The sequence below is a fragment of the Saccopteryx leptura genome, chromosome 2, assembly GCF_036850995.1.
Source record: "Saccopteryx leptura isolate mSacLep1 chromosome 2, mSacLep1_pri_phased_curated, whole genome shotgun sequence".
Taxonomy (NCBI): Eukaryota; Metazoa; Chordata; class Mammalia; order Chiroptera; family Emballonuridae; genus Saccopteryx; species Saccopteryx leptura.
In genome coordinates, this window is record NC_089504.1 from 148,273,951 (window position 1) to 148,291,975 (window position 18,025).

At 40.3% G+C, this 18,025-nt stretch overlaps 2 protein-coding genes across 5 annotated transcripts in view; one reads left to right on the forward strand and one right to left on the reverse strand.

Moving 5' to 3' along the window:
* Positions 1 to 6,495, reverse strand: part of SLC38A4 (solute carrier family 38 member 4) — a 62,843-nt gene extending 56,348 nt beyond the window's left edge. For all 4 annotated transcript variants that reach the window (XM_066369030.1, XM_066369034.1, XM_066369031.1 and 1 more), the window contains exon 1: positions 6,322 to 6,495. The gene's annotated coding sequence lies outside the window, so the exon portion shown is untranslated. The remainder of the gene's footprint in view (positions 1 to 6,321) is intronic.
* LOC136391599 (basic proline-rich protein-like) lies at positions 6,381 to 12,750 on the forward strand. The gene is made up of 2 exons (XM_066363360.1): positions 6,381 to 6,530; positions 11,746 to 12,750. The coding sequence occupies exons 1-2, from the start codon at positions 6,381 to 6,383 to the stop codon at positions 12,748 to 12,750; spliced, it is 1,155 nt and encodes a 384-aa protein (XP_066219457.1).
* Positions 12,751 to 18,025: the final 5,275 nt, after the last annotated feature.

An 18,025-nucleotide genomic window follows, 5' to 3' on the forward strand; every position in this document is an offset into this window, starting at 1 on the left:
TCTAGTTCAGTGATCCCCAACATTTTTTGGGCCACGGACCGGTTTAATGTCAGAAAATATTTTCATGGACTGGCCTTTAGGGTGGGACGGATAAATGTATCATGAGACCGAGACAAGCGTCAAGAGTGAGTCTTAGACGGATGTAACAGAGGGATCTGGTCATTTAAAAAAAATAAAACATCGTTCAGACTTAAATATAAATAAAACAGAAATAATGTAAGTTATTTATTCTTTCTCTGCGGACCGTTACCAAATGGCCCACGGACCAGTACTGGTCCGCGGACCAGGGGTTGGGGACCACTGCTCTAGTCGACAAATGTCACCCTGTTAAATTTAATTGTCTAAATAAAAATTTTAAAAATTGTCACATGGCACAATTGTTAAAATCAAAACAACCTGTACTGTTTACTAGTGATGTCTTGCAATCTTGGAGAAAGCTGAGTAAGCAGCTTACAGTTGGGTAGAACAGTACACGTTTTGAAACATGATTAAAGGGGCACTCCAGGTCAGTCAGGTTCTATCAGGAAGAAGTACTAGATGAGTCATGGAAGATTTACTTAGGAGGAAGGATATTTGGGCAAAATTGGGCAGAATGTAAACTGGAAGATCCTAAAAGAAAGAGGCAAAGTAATAAAAACAAGGTGCAATTTTTCCTTAAAAGGAAAACACTTTTATGGGATTGAAGAAGCAGAATACTGCAGTTTGAGAATGACATTTTAAAGGTTTAAAGGTTGTGTAAATCAACAAAATTCAGAATATGAGAAATTCTACAGGACACACGATGGTTTCATCATCAAATAAATTATAAAAGGAAAAAAATATGAGGGTGGTTGAACTTATGGATTAAGATAGATTTAAGAAACATATCAACCCCTGAGTATGTGAACCCTGTTTGAACTCTGATTGAAACAAAGTAAGGGTGAAAGAGAAAAGAGAGACAATCACAGATATTTGAACACTGACTGGAAATGTGAAAATATTAAGGAAATGTCGGTTTATTTATGGTGTGATGACATTTTAAGTTATTCTTAAAAACTTTATCTTTTTGAGATACACACTGAATTATGTATGGATCAAACTATGTAGTGACTGGATTTACTTGGAAATAATCTAGTAATGATTGTGGTAGGGGTAGCAGGGAAGAGAGGTGTGGGTATAGATGAAATACAACAGACAAGTATTGTGGAAGCTGGGTGAAGATGGAATTTCGTTATTATTCTGTACTTTGAAATATGTTAGAAATTTTTCATATTAAAAACACTTGGGCTTCCTAGTTTAGAACTGCTACATTTATATTTCTTGATATTCCTCCCAAAAGTTTGAAAGCCGAAGGAAGATTCTATATATTCCTTCAGCCGACCACAAATTTCTATTAGCCAGCACATTTGAATTTTGCCATTGTAGCTAATGTTAATAATGGTGAGCCTTAATTACTTTGACACATTAAGAAATTAAATAATGGGCAATATAATTTTAATTTTCAAAAGACTTGCTGTATTCTAATTCTTTGAAAATTGACAATCAATGGCAGGTATAATTTCTTCTTAACCAATGTACAGTGGTCTTTCGTCCATCGCGGGGTTAGGTTCCAGAATCCTGCCCCATGGTAGGTGAAAACCCGTGAAGTAGCGACCTTATATTCATTTTATTATTTATATATATTTTAAGGCTTTATAAACCCTCCTCACACTCTTATAAACCTTTCCCACACTGTAACTAACCTTTCCCACACTCTTATAAACACTTCTTATGCTCTTAAAACACTTTCTGCATTCTTAAACCTACATAATTTTAACAACATATAAAAACCTACATGGGTTCTCACCAGTGAATATACAGTAATATTCTTTTAATATTTTTTATATATTTTAAATATTGTTTTCAATTTTTTTAGGCTAGAAAATGCTTATTTTAACACAAAAATAATTAAAATAATAAATATATGAAAATATCTATATACCGCAAAATTCTGTGATATAGCAAAACATCCATGATACAAAATTAGATATATACAACTTTTATATTCACGATACAGTGAGACCTTGAAAAGTGAACCGCGATATGGCAAGGGACAACTGTATTGCATTCCCTAATTATGTAAAAAAAAAAGCTTTTCTATATTTTTTAGCTAGACAAGTGAGACTTTTGAGCAACATTTCCCTCTTCTGTGCCTGGGAAATTTATATATATTCATGTGCACATGTGCATCTCACCTAATTTTTGAGGACATCTTCAAAAATTTTGGAACACTTAAACACATAAAGCTCCAATCACCTAACAAAGAGTAATTATTTAAGGTGTGGCCTCAAGACAATAAAATCAGGATCTATATGAGACTGCCTCCCTTATCCCAAATCCAATCTACCTTATTATTTATTTAAAGTATTGCTGTTCTGTTTGTAATTGCATGCTGTGGTCTAAACAATCATTTTCAGATCTGCAATTCAAAATACAAAATGGGTTTGTTTAGACATCAGTGTAACCAAAAAAAAAAAGTGTTAATGGTTATGACCTTGATTTGACTGAAGCCACACTTATGTGAATTATCAACCAATTTGTAGAGAAATATGAGAAAACAAATGATTTTATATTTATAGATCCAACAACCAATTAATTTGTTGAAATTCTCACTTTTCTAAGGAAATAGGTTGTGTTTGTAAATACTTCAGGATAGATGACTCATCATCAGGCTATTTTAATTACTCTTTGAAGCTAATATCTAGCATTTGTTCCCTTCTTTATAAAAATTCATTCATCATTTGACTACCTTTTACTAAAATAAAATCTCTGCCAAGCCACGCATATTTCTATTAGATCTAAGAAGGAAAGAATCGTTATGTTTCCATTTGTTCGTGTCCAGTCAGTGGGTGGGTGACTAGAGATCCTCTCTTCCTGGTTGATAGGTACAGAGGCACCCTGCTCCTTCTTATGACAGCAATTAAGGGTGAGAGACACAGAGAAGCCTAGACAATCAAGTTTTGTGGTCTGCACTCTCCACTCAGACCATAATTCTGTTAATTTTGTAAAGTCATAAATCTCATTTTTTGAAGTTCTCATTAGTAATAATCGCATTCATGATAGCCCACACTGTGCCCAGCACTGCACATGCAACAATTCAGTAATATTCTCACCTTTCAGGTAGGTATTATTATTGTTCCAATTTTACATGTGAGGCAACTAAATAATACTCAAAAAGACTGAGTAACTTACCTGGAGACCAAAGCTAGTGAACAAATGGCTGAGCCAGGACTCACACCCCATATCTGACTGCAGAGCCCAGCTTCTAATGATATTCCATCACCACTGAGAACCTACTTTATGTTGGACATTATTCCTAACAGGATCATCATCTTCAAGACATACAGAAGTGAACTGGAGAGCTCAGCATGAGAGCTGGGGCAAATATAGCAGGCTTTATGGAGGAAGAGAGAAGAGGGTACCAGGCAGGAGAAACAGGATCAGAAGTTGAGCCGGGTGCTGAGGATGGCTCCATGGTCTCTGCCTCAGGTGCTAGAATGGCTCCAATTGCAGCAGAGCAACACCCCAGAGGGGCTGAGCATCACCCCCTGGTGGGCATGCCGGGTGGATTTCGGTCAGACGCATGCAGGAGTCTGTCTGCCTGCCTCCCCTCTCCCCCACTTCTCATTTAGGAAAAATTTTAAAAATAATAATGTAAAGCAATTGTGTTTGGTTTCATTCTTTCTAGTGTAAATACTGCTATAGTATTACACAATGGTTTGGAAGTAAAGCTGGTACTTGATCTTTGTCACCATTGATATAATACATGAGGCATTTCTAGTATACTTTTTTTTTTCAAATAAAACTCTATTCTCTTTAAAGATAAAGTTCAAGCAGCAAACCAACCTTCCCATCATCCCTTAAAAAAACAATGCCTACAATGTTGGGAGCCATAGTCCATATGTTTACATTTCCTATCACACCCCGCTAGTGACTGTCATCATTAGTCAAATAAGTAAACAGTATAATGTCAGAGAAGTAAACAGAAATCAGTGGACCTTTTGTTCAGTCTCCTGATTTACAGTGAAATGTGCAATCCCTCAAGATTACGGGCTGAGGTATCTGCCCCACCACATGCTGTGGTACCTCACCATCCACACACAAGGAGGTAGGAGCCAGAAGAGCAGCCTGCAAAGTGATGTGAGGTGTCTGATATTTGCACAAACTAAAATAAATCATTAAAACAGCACATTTTATCCCATGTCAAAAGATTCAGAAAAACAAGTTTGCCCATCAAAGGAGATATAAATTATTTCGATTATGTCAGTTCTTTGCACATTCAGGCTTCAGACCAGTATCCCCTACCTGCTCTATTTTTTGGATAACAGAAATGACTAAAACAAAAACTTAAGGCAGTGCCTTCAGTTTAGATCTGGGTCTGGTCAGGGCTCCAGACTGACAGCTTGTGCTTTTTCGTGTACTGACAATATGTCTTTGAAAGCCCCAAATGTGATATTCTAAAGACTCAGAGGGGTATTTGCAGAGAGCAGTGGCTATTTTGTTCTCTCCTCTGCTTGGGAGAGGGGAGTGCTCTCCAGTGGGAGCTGGCTGAAGGGAGGCGTCGCACCTGACTGTTCTAAGTACTGTTCACAAGTGATGCACTTCCCTTAGCGGGTTATGGCCACCAATGTCCAGGTTCCCCACGCTTGTGAGAATTCAGGTAAAGAATACCATTGTCATTTTAAAACCTGACTTAAGCCACCTCTGGGAGAGGCTTCTACCACCAGCAGGTGGGTTGAAAGGACAGAAAAGTACAACACTGACACTCTCTGGACCCGTGATAGATGCCCTGGGGCTAAAGATGCTGTTTTGACTCTCTGTGACCTGTGTCAAAGTGAATAGACACTTGTCGTTTCCTGCTTCTGTCCCTGACTTCTCATCTCTGTGACTGAACGTAGACTGACAGGGAATTTCCCATAGCAGAAGCATTGTATTTATTAGTTTCAAAAAAATCTGAGTTGTCTTGACTAAAGGTAAAATCACAAAACAGATTATCATATGAGTGTAGAAAATTTTAAAGGTGCCAGATTATACACCTTATTGTCTAAATCCGTCCTATCTCTGCCGTATTCTGTCCCTTCTTTCCGATTCCCCAGTAGCCTCTGTTTCAAATGAAGATGTAGTTTATACATCGTTTTGCACTTTCACACACTAATTGTCATTTTGAAGAGAAAAAACATATTCAAACTTTGTCCTTACACTTTTTACCTCACCAAGTGGCCTCAGCACCTCTTTAATTCAACTGAAGTTCTGAATAAGTATATCAATGGAGAAAGAAAAAAAATGCCATTAAATATAGTCAAGCAACTGGGATACTACTTGACAAAAAAATCAACAACAACTACTGATACAACTTGAATGATTCTCAAAACCATTATGCTTAATGGAGGAAAAAACATCTCAAAAAGATTACATACAGTATGGTCCTATTTTTGAAACATTTTCAAAATGATGAAAAATATAGAGATGGAGAACATCTTTTTGTCTTTGAAGGGAGAGGGAGATGGTTGTGACTCAGGGAGGGACCTGAGGGAGACCCCTGTGGTGGTAGTTCTGTGTCTTGGTTGTGTTGGTGGATACACAAATCCCTGTATGTGATAAAATGACATAGAAGCTCTACATACATATCGTACCAGGGTCAGTTTCCTGGTGTCGCTACTGCAAGAGAATTTTGTCCTAGTAATCGTTAGAAGAAATTGGGTGAAAGGTATTTGGAGCCTCTCTGTTACCTTTGCAACTTCCTGTGAGTCTCTAATTGCTTCAAAATAAAAAGGTTAAATGCATATGTCAACCAACAGCATGGACTCCTCTGTATAGCAAGTGTAAATATAGCATAGCAACACATGTTAAAATGTGTCAGATATATTTTTTAAGTGTGCTTCCTAAAAAATTGCTTCAAAAGACAACAAGTAATAAAATAATGATGACATGTGTTCTCAGGACTATAATCACCCCATTTATGTAATGCTCTGAACCATTTGATTGCTTTCCAGGCATTCACAAAATGAGGCTTGAAACACAAACCCTTCTAGGTAGATCACTTATCAATCAAGGTCAGTCTGGTCATAGACTTTACAGGACCGCTCGCATCCATACACCACATTCCTCCCATGTGGAAACACACCAGAAAATGAGACCATAACCTGCATAGCGATGCACAAAATGTTTCTTAAAGCAGAAAAGGCCCACAGTCTCCTTAAGGACTCCCTCCCTCGTCCCTCCTTTCTCATTCTCTGCTGCTTTCCGTTCAGGGTCATCCCCTCACCGGGCCTCTCTAGCAAAGCCAAACAAAAGCAGACAAACCTGTGAGCGTAGTGCTGCGTCCCCAAGGCGTTGGCCTCCCGTAGTCCTCCCTGCGCCCCATGCACACCCCAGCAGCTGTGCAGGACACGCGTGTCACCCAAGGGCCAGGAGCCACGAGCCACGAGCCACCGCAGGGATGCTGCTGGCGGGAGCACCGACACTGCAAACAGGACGGCAGCCCGGCCAGCTATCGGCCAATGCAGCCTCCGGTCCGGCACATCCTTCTTCTTTTTTTTCTTTAACATTTTTATAGTACCGTGAATGTACCCGGTGTTATAAAATAATGCCAAAACAAAGAGCAAAGTCCTTGTCCTGAGGAGTATGCAATGTAAAAGCTACCAATGACGCAAAGCAAAATGACAGGACAAACACAGGGTAGGGAGACAAAATTAAGCGTGAAAGGTAAGACAGAATCAATAAGACTGTCATTGGATCCAAAAGGGCCCCAATCCTCATAGCAGAAAGTAAAAACAAAGGTTTACGATAATAGCAATAGTAATAGTAACATTTTTTTGAGTGTTTATTATGTGTCATGCAGTATCATTGAACCAATTCTGTAAGGCGGGTAGCATTATGATATCTAATTGGAAAACCAGAAAAGTGTTTAATTTAACAAACATCTCTAATACTCACAAAGTACCAAATATGAATCTAAATGCTTTACATAAAGTAACTCATTTAATCCTCATAAAATCCTTGTGAAATAGAAACTATTTCCCTCATTTTACAGATAAAAGGAATGAAGCAGCCAGGTTCAGTGACTTGCATAAGGTCACTCAGATAGAATGTGGAAGAGCCAAAGTTTGACCACAGGAAGTCCAAGCAACAGAGCCAAAATCTGAATCCAGGAAAGCCAACTTTATGATGATACTAGGATTTGTATCTATACATCCTGACACCCAAGACTACTCACTTAATCTTGTGCAACAATGCACACTGAATAATTTAATTTAAAAATATTTATATTGACTATCAGCAAGGCAAAAATTCACTTTGCAAAGGCCTTAAACAATGCAATGAAAAGGTGTTTAGTTGAAGAATAAGTACTGTTAGGGGAGAAAATAATGAAATATGTTTTTCTTCCTCCATTCATTCAACAAACATGCACAAGTGTCTGTTTATGCCAGGCATAGTAGTGCCCTATGAGGCACTGGGGTGACAGCAGTGACCAAAAAGACAAAAAGGAAACTAGAGATATGTTCATTTTAATGATGGATACACAGTAGACTTATCAAGAGCAATAGGGGCAAATAGGCAACAGGAAATAAAGGAACATTTCGATTTTATTATGTAGGAAATGACATTATTCTGAGTTGGACTGTTCTACATATGTATTGTGTAGTCCTTTTTTCATTTCCTTTCTTATGTTTTCTTTATTTTAGTTATGACAGTTACAGGAAAACACATTATCAAAACACATGGACATATGTTACCATTTCAAATAATGCTGTGGGTAGCAGAAGCAATAACATGAATAATAACAGCTATCACATATTGAGTGCTTACTATGTATCAGACATCAGTCTAAGCAGTTTACACGTGTTGAGTCATTTAATACTTTTAAGGATCCCATGGCATAGATGCCATTATGATCCTGATTTTTTAGATGAAGATATAAAGCTCAGAAAGATTAAGAAACCTGGATATAATATCAAGGACATACTGCTAAAGAGTGGAGGATTTAATCTATTAACTAAAATTAGGTTTGGGATTATTTGCATATTTACCCTTTGAAGTCCCTCCCTAATAACAATAAGACTGACAGTATTTTACACATGTGGAAATGATGAGGCATGCAGACCTCTGAGGCTGGAATGAAAAATTGGTATAGAAGGTCCCTAAAAAAAAAAAGAAACATTGAATGTTAAGTCTTCAAAGTCTATTATCAAAAGCCAGAATCTTAACTGGCATTAGCATATATCTATTATTCCTTACTGCTATTCTATTCCTCTTCTCGCTTTATTTTTTTTAAATACATTTTTACTTCATGATTCCTCTATAATACATTGTGATAAAAACTAAAGTCACTAAAAAATAAGGAGGGAAATTTTCCCTCCAGTTATTCTCCAAGAAAAACACAGCTCAGCATTTGTTTAGAAGGCTTTTTCATGATTGTGTACCTTGTATCTATGCTAAAATAGAATGTCCCCCTAAGAACAAGAAAAATAACTTGCTTTTTTCATACAGAGGACAACAAAATATAGTCTTTCCATTCGAGTATGGCTTTTAATACACTAATATTATAAGGAGTCTGAATAACTATCATGCTCTACTATAGGGCCATAATAAAATGATGAAATAATAGAATGTATTGCTAATTCCTGTACAGCAGGTCCTCAAATAATGTCTTCATTCAATGTCATTTTGGAGGAATTGAACTCTTGTTTATATCAACTAGCCTATAGTAAAACTGGTTTTTTTATATGTCCTTTTGCTTCAAGTTGCAGAACCTATTGACCATAGTAAATGAGTACATACTATATTCTGTTATTTTGTTCCCTATAGCACAGTTCACATCAGAACTTCCTGGGAGGGACAAAGCAATGGGACGCTTGCAGAGAGAATGAGTAATGACCTCCTAGACCAGCCCTCCCTTCCAGCCTCCTTCCTTGAATTCGCCACTTTTCAGTACTGAACTCCTATATTCCCAAGAACTAGAAAGAGAAAGGCAACCACCCTCTCCTTCCTCTGTTCAGACTGGTCTCTCTGTTGAGAATCCTCTCCCCCTTTCTTTGCCCAGATAACTTTTATTTCTGTTCAAAACCTAGTTCAGGCATCATCTAGTCTTTAAATGTTCTCTGACCCTTTTCTAACCCAGATTCAGTGGCAGAGTACTCAAATATGATTTCTTGCTGGCCCTTAACATGCTGTTAGTGCAACTGTTTATTTGTTCTTTCCCCAACTAGACTAATCCATTTATTTAACAAACATTTCTTGAGTACCTACTATTTGCCCAGGACTGTGATAGGTGTTAGGGAAGGAGGGATAAAAGAAACTCCTTAATGCAGTTTTTGGAAGATAATGATACTCAATGATTGTTTGTGGAATGAATGGATGAAATTAGGTCATTATAAAAATCGTGGAAGGAAGACCAGAGGAAGATTAGCAGTCACATGAAAGTGATTTATTTTTTCCATTCTCCCACCTCTCACATCCTACTCTGTTGTGCAACACCTTTCTAAGCCTCTTCCTTCCTTAAGTTTTCTTTTTCTCCTAGTAGTCTTTCTCTTACTGCTGCTGTCTTTACTGGAAGTAAGAACTTTGACATAAGAGGGGCATAGTTCTGATGCCAGCACTGTGGTTTACACGCTGTATGACCCACGACTCCTTCCTAAGTTTCTCTGAGCTTCAATATCCTCCTCTGTGAGAGGGAGAGAACCAGCACACAGAGCATGGAGTACTGTGTGAAGCTTAAATGTGAATTGCATACGTATAAGTCTGACTTAGAGAATCCTCCTTTCCTTCTTAGGTCTCTGCCTTCCACCCCTAACCTTTCCTGCGAGATGTCCTCAGGGCAGCAGTGGCCTGTGAGATGATTCCAAGTGATACATGGAAGCACCTTTTTAAAAACTGTATTATTATTTTGATACATTTTAAAATACGTAGTCATTAAACCCCATTAAATATTTGATTTTTAGAGAAATCATTGCATTAGATGTGCAAAAAGTAAAAAGAGTAGTTTAAGCTTTTTAAAATAGTTAGAAAATATCAGTAAGTCATTATGAAGGATGTGGGGGGGGGCAGGTGCCTGAAAACATTGATGTAAATGAACAAAGGCAATGACAAAAAAGAAGAAAAAAAATTTAACAGAGTCCACATGCTGCTATGTTTATTATGCTTGCTTTCAGCATTTGATAAACTGACCAGTAATCACAGTTGCACTATGCATTTCTCAAGTATCCATTGTTTATTGTTTAAAAGACTTTAATCCTGGAGCTGCAAAGGTTTAGTTTTAGCTGAATGATTATGACATTAGCTTTCTTAAGATAAGATTAGTTTGTAACAGACCACGAAGTCAGCTTTGGGTCCTTAAGAAGTCACTTACTCACTTTTACCCATGAGATAGCACAAAATGAAAAAGAATTGTTCATTTACATTTAGGAATAATTAATGTCCAAGTAGAGCATTCAAAGATGTTCTATGTTCCCCACACTGTGTATCTCCACTTCCTGGCCTTTAAAATAGGTATTATAATGGAAGCCATCTCATAAGGTTGTTATGAGGGTAAATGTGAGCATAAAAGAAGCACTCAATAATATAGAGAGAATATCATACATATATATATGAGCCACTCTGGTTGTTCGTCTAGCAGAGTCTAGCCTCCCTGGAGCCCAGAGCACTGCAAACTCTGGCAGAAGAGCTCACTTCCTATCCCTGCAACCTGGAAAGTTATTTATCCCCTGATGCCAGTCTTCCTGCTGTTTGATGTTTGTGATAAAATCAGCTGAATAAAAGCTTCCTGTCTCTGAACACATACAGTATTCAGTAATTTGGGGAGAGCAGATGTTTTATTCCGTGTCTCTGTCCTTTTAAACTTCTACCAAGAACAGAGATTTTTCTGTAGCTTCATTTATTAAAATTTGAGTTTCTCTCTCTCTCTCTCTCTCTCTCTCTCTCTCTCTCTCTCTCTCTCTCCTCTCTTTCTCTCTCTCCTTATGCTCCAAATGAGAGAGAGTCCACCAACCTCACTGACTCTTTTAAATTTGTTTGCGGGAGAGACAACCTATTGCCTAATTTCCCCACTCCAACCACCCAAAAGTTAAGGTCTACAGAAGAATGTAACCAAAGCAGAAACAAGCCCAAGCTACAACCGCAGCTACCCGGCACTGGGAATGGTGATCTAGGTGTGGGATGCTCGCTTTACAACAGAAGACATTTCAGTCATAATGATGGTCTGCAGTGCGCGGGGGAAGCAACTCACGATGAAAATCGGAAATCAGGAAATCGGAAAACAGGCCGTCCTTGGTGAAAGCCTGGCCGCTCTCCCCTTCCCCTAATTAAAAGTGAGAAGCTACACTTCTCGCAAGTGGACAACAAAGAATGCAGGTCCACGAGCCTTCGGGAAAGGGGCACAGGCGAGGGGACAGCCTTGAGCAGGGCCTGACCCGTCCGTTTAGCTCCAGGGACACAGCTGCCACTTCCCCTCCTTCTGAGGACCCAAGGTCCCCGAGACAGGTAGAAAGGAACCTTTTGCCCTGAGAAACTGACAGCAAAAGGCAACCCCTCCTCCTCGGGGGAAACTAGCTTCAAGTTTCTGCAAGGCTCTGCGGAGGGCTGCGCCCGGGTTCTCGGGTCCCGGCCAAGGATCTCCAGGCTCCCGACCCCTGGCCGCCCCTTCCCCGCACGTGCCCGGCACCGCGGCGACACTGTCTCCCGGCCGGGTTCCCCGGGGTCAGTCCATCCCCTCTCCTCTGACCGAGTCAGCCGCTCGCCGAGCTGCCCCACGGTCCCGGCGCGGCGCGCACAGAGGGACCCTCTTCCCCCCACCTTCCCGCTGAAGCGCCAAGAGGAACGGGGGGCTCGCGGGTCCCCCTCCCGGCGCCTCCATCCGCGCCGGCGCCCACCTGCACCTCGGACGGGCGGAGAGCCCACCCCGCGCGCTGTCCCCGTGAACACCCGGTGGGTCCCGCCCTGCCCTCGGCCTCCGGACTCGGGGAGCTGCAGCTCACCCTCCCGGGGGCTCCCTGCGTCCGCGCGCCCTTCTCTCTGCGCTCCATTCATTCTTTCTCCAGGTCCTTCCCACTCCGCCCTCTGATTTCTCCGGACTCGGATCTTTCTGGCCTCCTCCCCTCCTCGCTGATCTCCTTCTCCACACCCCGAAGTCCTCTCCGTCCACAGGCTCCCCACCGTCGCGCTCGCCACCGCGCCCACGCCGCTTCCTCTCCGACTACGCGCGACGCCCCCTCGGAACCGACGAAGGGCTCAGTCTCCCCACCCGCCCGGCCCCGAGCCGAGGACCCGGCACCCGGCGCTGCTCCGGCCGGCCCCCTCCCTCGGAGACCCCCGGGACCCCCTGAGCCGAACCCCCACCGCACCCGAGAACCCCGCTGGCCTCCCGCGTGGCCCAGCTGTCAAGGACGACGGCTCTATTTTAAGTCCTGCACCCAGTGCCCCAGCCCTGAGGACGCGGGCACGGGTCCCGCGGCTCGGGTGACACCTGGCCAGCTCCACCCGAGGGGCGCGGAGCCAGCTCCCGCAGCGGGTCGGGCCGTGGGCCAGGGGGACGGGGCGGCACGGTCCGCCGGATCGGGATCCAGCGCGGAGGGAACTCTGGCGCCCCGCGCCCCGCCGCCCCCTCCCCGCCCCCAGGACGGGCTGTCCCGGCACAGCCGCCTCTCCTCGCCAAGGGTGTCACTCGGATTCTCCCAGCAAGACTTCTTCACCTCCGTGCGCCTTGGTTTACTTAATTTCTATTCAATCGGTCCTTAGCCTGCAATAACCCACCCAAAGTGTGGATCCTTCGGATAATAAGATAAAGAATTTGTGACTGTCAACAAGTTACGAAGAGCCTCAGGTCTTAACCCAAGTCCCGGACGGTTGGGAGACAGGCTGCACACGTGTGCACGTTCCCCGTGCGCGAACACACACGCACCCATCCCGGCTGGGATGCAGCCACCAGTCTGCACACTGACAAGCCTCTAAGTCTAACAGAACATACAAAAACTTTCACTCACCCGCCTCTTTCTCTACCCTCTCCGTATTGGGATCCAGGGGAAGTATCGGGAAAGGCTGGATTGAGAGACCCTTCTTTCTTTTCTTTCGCCTAAGAGTGGAAATTTCCATCATGTGATAGGGGGCAGCATCCCCAGTGTCGCGTTTCCTGCGGACCCTCCCTTCCAGCCTAGCCACCAATCGCCAGGCGGCAACCTGAGATGCGGACTGGAGCATCCTCCCAGGTGCGGCTGACTTGTCCTCGTCCCCCAGAGCGGAGCCTGAGAACTGCGAGCTCATGCTTCCTCTTTCCTAAATCCCCCCAAACAGGGAAGGTCTTTGTGTGACTGGGTTTTTTTGTTTTGTTTGGACGATGACGTTTCCTCATTAGTCAAGGTTGCACTTATTGGATCTGTCCTCTATGCGGGGATACATGTTGATCTTCATTTTGAAGTCTGTAAAGGAGTCTTTCTGGTAGGTGGCTACACTTCCTCTGGGTTTGAGGATATCACACCAAAACTTAACAGAAAGGAAAAAAAATAAGCTGATGGGGAAGAGTACAAATGAAAAACCTGTCACCTTATGCAAGAGGGAAGTGGGTATAACTTGCTAACACTTAACCATGCATGGGTAGGGGGTTTTATAGGAATGATTTTTTTTTCCCTGGGAGCCAGTATAAGCATAAACCTCATTATATATGAACAAGGAATCAGGATATAATAAATGCATTTCAATTTGAATTGTTTATTAAAGGTATTACCTACCATTTTAAGAAAAAATGTTTATATTAAAACCGTTTTCTATGTTAACTTAAAGTCTTGATCCAAGAAAGCCCTTGTAACAAATACGTTCACATTCCCTGTTTACTTAGTACTCATTTGTCATTGTTTAGGGGGGAATGTTCTCCTGTGGAGACCTGAATACATAGTGCAGCAAACTCACCAGGCACACAGATTACTTTCTGAATTCTCAAATGTTCAATTTAACTTTTTCAGAAGGGTCTCACTCTTTGTTCATAAAATGAATTCCTAGAATTCTCTCATTTTACATTTCCTGTTAACTAAAATTCCAACAGCATCTTAGTATTTTAAGAAATAGGGTAACAACAACAAAAATCCATTCAGATAATGCATAATAGAAACATTAAAAACACAACTAATACACACATCAAGTTGTACTAAAACCATTTGACAATGCAAATTCAATGGAAGGATGAGGAAACAAATATTTTCACTGGAGTTACCATTTTGGAACCTAAAAAACAAATTAATTAATTATTAAAAGGAATATATAAGAAATATTTGTTTTATGAAAGCTGATTATCCCCGATGACTGAACACGGTATATATCTTTAGTTTGTCATAATGTTTCCATTTTGTAAAATTAGAATACATCAGAATAATTTTGAAGTTCCTTTAAACATTTTGAAAGTAATTTCTCTTTCTACTATCACACTTCTACATTTAATTCTTGTTTAATTAAGAATCTTTTATAAAGATTATATAAAGCTACTACAATGTCAAAATTGATAGGCTTGGGAGAGGATTAGTAAGAGCTCAGGACAGATATGTATTTCTTCCTGTCCCAACTGAAATTTAGTAAAAATAAAACCATAATTTCTAGAAGCCCTTCCAGAGAAAACATTAATAAAGATGGAATCTATGCAATTGTAAGACAAATTCTAGTTTACTGTACAATGGCTCAACTTTTTGAAGCACTGCTCATTTAATCAGTTCTTGGTATCTCTATCTTAGCTAGTACAGAAAAGATCAAAAACGGGTTCACTGACTAATTTCCCAGAGAACTATGGTCACTCATCTATATATGATGTTAATATTAATTATTAACAGGTTGTGGGATGAGGTGAAATGAATTGAATTCATCCAGAAAGCAATGGAGTGCTGAGCAAAGTTCAAATTCACCATCTTTTGTAGGTACATCAGTAGAGTTTAGAAGAGCTATGTCTGGGTGGTATGAGACAATTAATAATCCATTATCTTCTGCACTATAATAAAAAACTTAAGCCATTAATGACTATGGTGAATCTACCCAACAATCTTCAAGAGTTTGTTTCAAACTGGCATTTGAAAGAATGCAAAGCAGCCCTAGCTAGCAACATGATTGTCTATGCAGGACCACAATGTGAAACACATTTTGATTCATCATCAGATCATTCTCTGGCTCTGGAGCAAATAGCTTCAGTTTGAACCTCAGAAGCACTACCTACCAACTATGTATCCTTGGCGGGACTCAGTTTCTTAACACATTTTTTTCCTGACTTACTTTCAGAGAGTACTACAGACTCACATAGTAATGGAGGAACATATGTTTGCAATCGAGAGAAAAGCTTACACAGCAGTTAGAAGTTATTACCATTTTGACAAAGCTGAATTGATTGAGCTTTGTCAATCTAAAAACAGCCATATTAAAACACTGGTCCTCGAATTGGTTATTGATTTTGTTGTGGATGCTTTCATTTTAAAAGAAGTTTATATTAAAAATATTCTTAAAATATACATTTTTAAACTAAAGTTAACACTTGAAAACAGTTCTATGGGCCAAGATGTTTGGAAAACATTGTATTAAATGTTATGGGGTTCCTCGGGTTTTAATCAGGCTCTTTAAGTCGAGTGGGCATGTGCAGTATTTCTCTCTGATCATGAGCATTTTTTGGAGGAATACCTTTAAGGTCTAATGAGCTACAGAACAGCCATTACTAATTTTAGGATAAACAAATACCTCAGGAAGGAAATAGAACACAGTTATTATTCAAACACCATATGTGTGAAGTTCCTTGGTTTATGGATTATCATTACAAAGTTTTATAGCAGTGATTTTAGTAGGCTTTATATAATATTTTTTCTTTGATAATAACTTGTAACATGGATTATCTTTCCATTTACTAATTATTACCATAATTAGTAAAATGGCTTTCAGTTATAAAGCACCTTAACATATACTATGCTACTTGATACTGAAATAAGCCAACTATGTAGGTATTATTACTTTTCCTATTGAATGGGACAAGAAAATGAGTTTCAGAGGAGTTAAGTGACTTCTCCAATGGCACAGAGCCAATAAATGACAGACTAGAGCATGAAAGTTTCCTGGCTTCAAATTCAATGTCTCCTTTCCATATATTACCTCTCTTTTCTTTTGAGCATTTCTTTATTAAGATTGATGACTTTTTTTCTTCCCACAGTGTAGCCAACCTTAAATAGCATGCTTCACTATAAAATTATGATTTTTAAAACAATGATTATAAAGTAATTATCTTTTTATAATTACACAAGTCTTTATAAACTTCTAATGTCAGTAAAATGATTTTCTTTTCTCTGAATTTGAGTTTGATTTTTGTGAGAAACTGAGGAATACCATGACTTATGGTTATAGTTGAATGGATGCTCTCTAAATGGGCTATTTCTTACTGACGCAAGGAAAAAGGTACTTGAATAGATCACTCATCATCTCAGTTTCACACATGACATAGCAACTAGATACTGGATCTCAAGATAAAAATATCAACCTAGAATTAAGATGTTAGAAGACCCAACTGTAGGGTCTGAGATTGCTATGTCAAGGCCCAGACTCTCATCCCATCCAGGAGGTGAAAAGGGGGAACAGAGCCCACACCATACCTGATATGGCTCAGAGAGGGGAATGTGCTTCCTATGCAACACTTAGCAATACCAGGTTCCGGGAGGCTGGTTTTTGTTTCTCTGGTCTGGAAACGGCATTACCTGTGGACAGCTGACCAATCATATCTACCTTTATTTTCCATCTTGACACTCACGGCATCAGTCAACTACTGCCCTCATACAGCCCATATTTTAAACCACTCACCATCCCGTGCTCCCCATGACCACTATCTTCAGGGCCTTCATACTTTTGAACACACTGTCCCCACTTCTGGAAGTCCTTGCTACTGCTTCTGCCTGTCAGCGTCACCTTTTACTCATCTTTCAAGCCCCAGCTCACATGTCACCACTTAAGTGAATGAAACTTTCCCCAACTCCTCCAGCTATTTTTTTTCTTGGTAGGCTGGGGACATGGAGTGATGGAGAAGTTTGAAGAAGGGTGGAAAAGAGAACTCGGAGGTATTGGACATGGAATGTAGTACTTACAACTACCCTATGAAGTGGGTATTTGTATCCTCACTCTTTAGATGAGAAAACAGAATGAATGAGTTAAATAGCTTGCAAGAGGCAGAGGCAGAATTAGAACTTAGGTTTATGTGAGTCCAAAGCTCTCCCCATTCTGTCCCATTATTAGAGTTATCCTTGTTTGGGCTCCAGAAGCACATCAAAATACATGATTTTGGCTCCCATTTGACTGGAAGTCCCTCCGCAGCCAGTACTCTGTGTTATTATCTGTGTTCCTGGCATTTGCCATAGCATTTAGCACATAGGAACTTCATAGACATTTGTTGAATGAGTGAGTGAATGAATGAATGAAGAACACCCCTATGATTGGCATATTGTAACACATTCTCTCTGTGCCTGAGTTATTTGTTAAATCAAGTGATTGATCCCTAATGATGTTTTGTATCTTCTCTCTAGTTTTTTCTCTAAGGTTGAGGCACCGTGAGTAGGTGGCTAGTTATCACTTTGGTACGTAGGGCAATAATCTGTGGTGGAGTCTGCCAGGCTACAGCTACTCCGACTCGCTTTGCACAACTGGTGTTTGAACAGAGCTGACATTGATTTGATATTGCCCGGTGACGCAATAGCATGGCAGCTTTCAGAAAATAAAATCACTCTAAAGGCAAGTTTTACCCTTCGTGACATTTCTCTGAGAGGAAGAAGCTTACTCTTTTTGATATTAATTTTATATTTCCTTTATCTGGAAAAATAAAATGAAAGGACTTATCTCCAAAACTAGACACGTGTAATAAGAAATTACTGCATTAAATATATATTTTTTTATTTTGTTTTTTCCAAATGTACAAGATATAAAACATATGAAGTTAAACACTAGGTTTCTGAGTTCCAGAATCAGACTCACTGGGTTCCTAGCTCTTAATTAGTTGTCAGTTATATAATAATAATTAGGC

Bases quoted from the DNA above. Each gene is read 5' to 3' on its own strand.
- LOC136391599 (XM_066363360.1), top strand. From the start codon at position 6,381: ATGCACACCCCAGCAGCTGTGCAGGACACGCGTGTCACCCAAGGGCCA. The intron at 6,531-11,745 runs GTCCGGCACATC...TGACCGAGTCAG, and splicing joins ATCGGCCAATGCAGCCTCCG to CCGCTCGCCGAGCTGCCCCA.